Source organism: Monoraphidium neglectum, assembly GCF_000611645.1.
Source record: "Monoraphidium neglectum strain SAG 48.87 unplaced genomic scaffold scaffold04566, whole genome shotgun sequence".
NCBI classification, from domain to species: domain Eukaryota; kingdom Viridiplantae; phylum Chlorophyta; class Chlorophyceae; order Sphaeropleales; family Selenastraceae; genus Monoraphidium; species Monoraphidium neglectum.
In genome coordinates, this window is record NW_014009063.1 from 1 (window position 1) to 4,297 (window position 4,297).

At 63.7% G+C, this 4,297-nt stretch overlaps 1 protein-coding gene across 1 annotated transcript; it reads left to right on the forward strand.

Annotated features, from left to right (window-relative positions):
- Positions 1–3,646: 3,646 nt before the first annotated feature.
- MNEG_14541 (hypothetical protein) lies at positions 3,647–4,035 on the forward strand (the record flags this gene model as incomplete). The annotated part of the gene is made up of 1 exon (XM_014036987.1): positions 3,647–4,035. A coding segment is annotated over one exon (389 nt), but the record flags the coding sequence as incomplete, so codon positions are not given.
- Positions 4,036–4,297: the final 262 nt, after the last annotated feature.

A 4,297-nucleotide genomic window follows, 5' to 3' on the forward strand; every position in this document is an offset into this window, starting at 1 on the left:
GGCGGGGCGCGGGAGCCGAGGGGTCGCCTGCTTGGGTTTGGGTGAGAGGGGGGGTTCAGGGCGGGGTCGGAGGTTGGGAGCCGGCAGGCAGGGGCGGCGCTCGGTGGCGGCGTGGGAGGGTACGGGGATGCAGGGGTGCAGGGGCGCCCTGGTGACGCTGGCTTTCAGAGTAAGGTTGGGGGCAGGGCATGGCGGTTGCAAGCTCGAACCGCCCCACGTCGAGTTCCCGGCCGCCCGCCCGCCACCTCCTGTGCTGCAGTATCGGCACCCCGGAGCGGGGCGGCCGACCGCGCCCACAGCACCGCGGCAGTGGGATGGTACGCCCTGGCCCAGGCCCGCCGTGCCAGGCGGCGCGGCCGCCGCGACGACGCCATGAGCATGAGTCAATCTCTGAGCTGCTGGCTTCCCAGGTTTTCGACCTTCCCTCTGCGCCCGCCCATGGGGAGCCACAGCTTCTTGCCCACTTGCGGCCCACCCTGCGTGATCACCTGGAGGCGGAGAGGCACCCGGGGCAGCAGAAGCGCACAGGCGGGCCGCCGCAGCTGTACCGCGCGCCCGAGCGCGGCAGGCGCCGCGCGGCACTGTAGAGCCAACATGCGTGCTGCACGCGCTGCGCGGCGGGGCGCGTGCGAGGCGTAGGCACAGGACAGCAGAAGATTGGGGTGTTGTTGGTGGTGTTTGTTGATCAGGCAGGGCTGGGTGACGCGGCAGGGGCCGACGGTTGCTGGCTGTGGTGCAGTCGAACGGATCTGGGCGCCGAAGCGCCGAACACATGCGTTGCTGCGGGCTTCCTCTCTGTCGGCCCATGTACACACTGATACGTATATATACTCCAACCCATCATTCATGTTCTACGAAGCGTGCAGCGGCAGTCACGACACCCAGGCTCGTCGTGCCGTCAGAGGTGCGTCCGCCCCACTCCAAGGGTGCCAAAGCAAACCTGAAGGATTAATTGCTACGTTTCACGCTTCACAGAATCAATCAGAGCTTGCTTAGCAGGGGTGTTGTGTCAATCAAGCGTCCGGCAAGCTCGTCAGCGTTGCTGTACCGCTGCGAATGTTGAGGAATGCATAACCTTGACAAACAATAGCCTTCAAGCATTGACACGAGACCTACCGGGGCCGCTCGGCAAAAGTCTGTAGTAACCACCTCCAGTGACCGCACGATTCACAGGCAACACGCGCTGGATTATTTGGGCCTGCGTTTAGCTTAACGTTTTTGTGTCAGCCAAGAGTCCAGATCAGCACTGTGCTGCCAGGCTATCTGCGAAACCGTGTCGGGCCTGTCCCGCTGCAACCATTGGTGCAGCTTGATATGGCCAGCTTGCAGATCCGAATGCTTGCACAGCAGGCTTCTGCTTCTATGCCTTCTGCAGCACCATCGCCACTGCACGCTTTGCTCGCGTTTTTGCTGGGTGTTGGACACTGGATGGACGGGATGGCACAACAATGACAGTGAGCACATCCTTACCAACGGTTGCCGTATGCGCGAATAGAGGGGAAACTGGTGATTTCAGATATTGGACCTTTGGCCCGTGCCGAGGCCCCAACTGCGCACTCTGTGCTGGGGCGGGCCAAACGCGTCATCGTGGCTCCTTGACCAGGTCAATGAACACACTGGGGGAAATGTCAGCTTGAACGACTGGGTCTTGAAGTCTGCCGAGGTGAAAAGTGCATGTGCATGTGGGCTGCCCGATAGGTAGGCCACCAGCACACACAGCGTGGGCAGCATCCCTCGAAACTCGCCACCCTCTGCAAAGGGCTTATGTGCAAGTTACCAATCACAAGGGACGCTGCCTCAAATTGCTTTACATCTGTATCAATCACTGTGTGATTGTTGCACAGTGCCAGTGCTGTCAATGCACGCCTGTGTGTGTCTGCATGACAGGGTGGCCACCAAAGGTAGGCCAGGCATCATGATCCAATCCAGGGAGCGTGTCTCAACGTTCAAAGTGTTCCAATGTGTATCACTCATATGAGTCCCTTGGTGTAGCCATTACCGACGTCGATCTCCGCAGCGTTGTCCAAGGACGTCAGAGCATTTCGCAATAGCGAAAAGGTCTAGATATTGCTCGGAGCTTCCTATAAGAATTGCGTGGTTTTCAGTCGCATAGCCTCGCACGCCTCGGAATGGCGGCGTGCCGCAGTGCCGGGGCGCTGTCGGCGTGCGTCACCGTTGCAGCCCTGTTGCTGCTAGCCTTACCTCCCCTGCCGGCCAGCAGCGCGTATGCATACTGCAGCGCACGGGTGAGTGCCACCCAGCACCTGCTCCCAGGCCGCCCGTGCGCCTCGGCATCGCCCGCCCGCACGCCCCACCTTACGTATATCTGCAGCAGCAACCCCAGTGAAAGTTCATTGACTGTTGCATGTTGCACGCAAAATCTGTTTTGCCAGCCTATCTGCACCCGCTGAACCACTGAGTCCTGCATTCCTTTCCGCCGATGCGTGGCTGTTCCGACACCGGCGCCTCGCGTTTGCGCACGCACGCAGGCGCGCCACCGCAACCCGTACGGCGCCGAGGCAGCTCACAACCTGACCAACTTCCGGACGGGGATCCTCGGGCAACTGCTCGAACTGAATTTCAGCACTACCTTTGGGACCGCCTCCCCTTGGTGGGCTCATTGTTAGGGGCCAGGCAGGTTTGCAAGAGTGCGGTGGCTGCCCCCAACGCCGGGCCTTCACCCCCAATACACCGCGGCAGCTGCCCTCGGGCAGCCTTCCATCTTGCCGCCGTGGGACCATTGCCTTTTCAGCAAGGATGGACATGGGCCATGTTCTCTCTCTGCCATGCTGGCTCACGCCGAGTGGTGCCGCCCGCCGACACGGCCTCTTTCGCTTTTTGCAACAACCCGCCTCTCACGCAGGCGCCACTACCAGGTCGTCAACCCCTTCCTTGCGTGCCCCCACCGCCACCGCGCGGGCCTGCTGCGCTATGGAAGCGGCGGGGATGGCGGGAAGCTGCTGTGTGACCTGGCGGCGCTGAGGCCCCCCTGCCTCGTCTACTCTCTCGGCAGCAACGGTGAGCGCTCGCAGCTCTGGGTGGCGCGGCGCGGCCCGGATGATGAGGGATGAGACTAGTGGGCAGAGAGACTGTCGAGGGGGTGCGTGGCGGATGGGTTGGCGCGATTGGGGTGAAAAGGGGGGGCGCAGCTGAACGCAGCGAGCGGTGGCATGCCGCAGGGCGACACGGCGCACAGCGTGAGCTGACAAGCAGTTCTGGGTCGGCTGGGTGGTGTCGAACGCTTGCTTGCCCCGAACATTGTGGGTGCGACACACCTGTGTGCGTGCACCCGCCCCACCTGCGCCACTTGTGCAGGCGACTACACATTTGAGCGAGACATCCTGGCGCGCACTCCCTGCGAGGTCCACACCTTTGACTGCACATATGACGGTGAGGGGAGCTTGATTGCAGCCAGCGCTGAGTGAACATGGGCAAAGCGATGGCGGCGAGTCAAGGGCGAACGCGCTCCATCATTGACGCCGTCGTGCCTGCTCGCCGACCCGGCTTGGTCGCTGTCGTGACGCCGGAACCGCCGATGCTGCGGATTTGGGGTAGGATTTGGGACGTAGCCGCAGTTGCGCCAGTGCAGGCCGCGTCCTGACCTGGGTACGCGGTCCCCATCCGCGACGGCCCCATGCACTTGCAGGCACCAGCGTCCAACCCGCGCGCCACACATACCACAAGACGTGCATCGGCGTCCCGCCCCGCGCGGGCGAGGACATCGGCGGCAAGCCGAACGTTGCCCCCGACGCGTCACCCGGGACCGCGCCTCCCTCGTCGCCGCTCCACGGCCACCCCCGCTTCATCGACGCGCACCCCCGGCGCCCCGCCGGCGCGGTCAAGCCGGCGCCGTCATCCGCGGCCGCAGCCGCAGCCGCAGCCGCTGCTGGCGGCGGCGGCGGAGGGGCAACCTTGGACTTCCGGACGCTGGCCGAGGTTATGGCGGGGCTGGGCCACTCGACCAGGCGGGTGGACGTAATGAAAATCGACATCGAAGGCCATGAGGTGCGGGGGGAGCCCCGGGAGAACGCTTGATCACGACTGATCTGGAGTGGTCTGACTGATCTGGACTAATCTGACTGATGTGACACGTGGAGCAGCGATCAGCAGTGACGGCTGCCACCAGTGGCTGCCCTGGTGGAGTCATCGCGCGCGTTCAACATGCCCCAGCTGCATCCAGCGCTGCCACCTGTCAATCTGACCGCCGCTCTCGCCCGTGCCGTTTGCCGCCCCGTCGACCCAACCCCGCCACCGCACCCCCTCCGTCCCACCCCCTGCGCCCGCGTGCTCCCTGGGC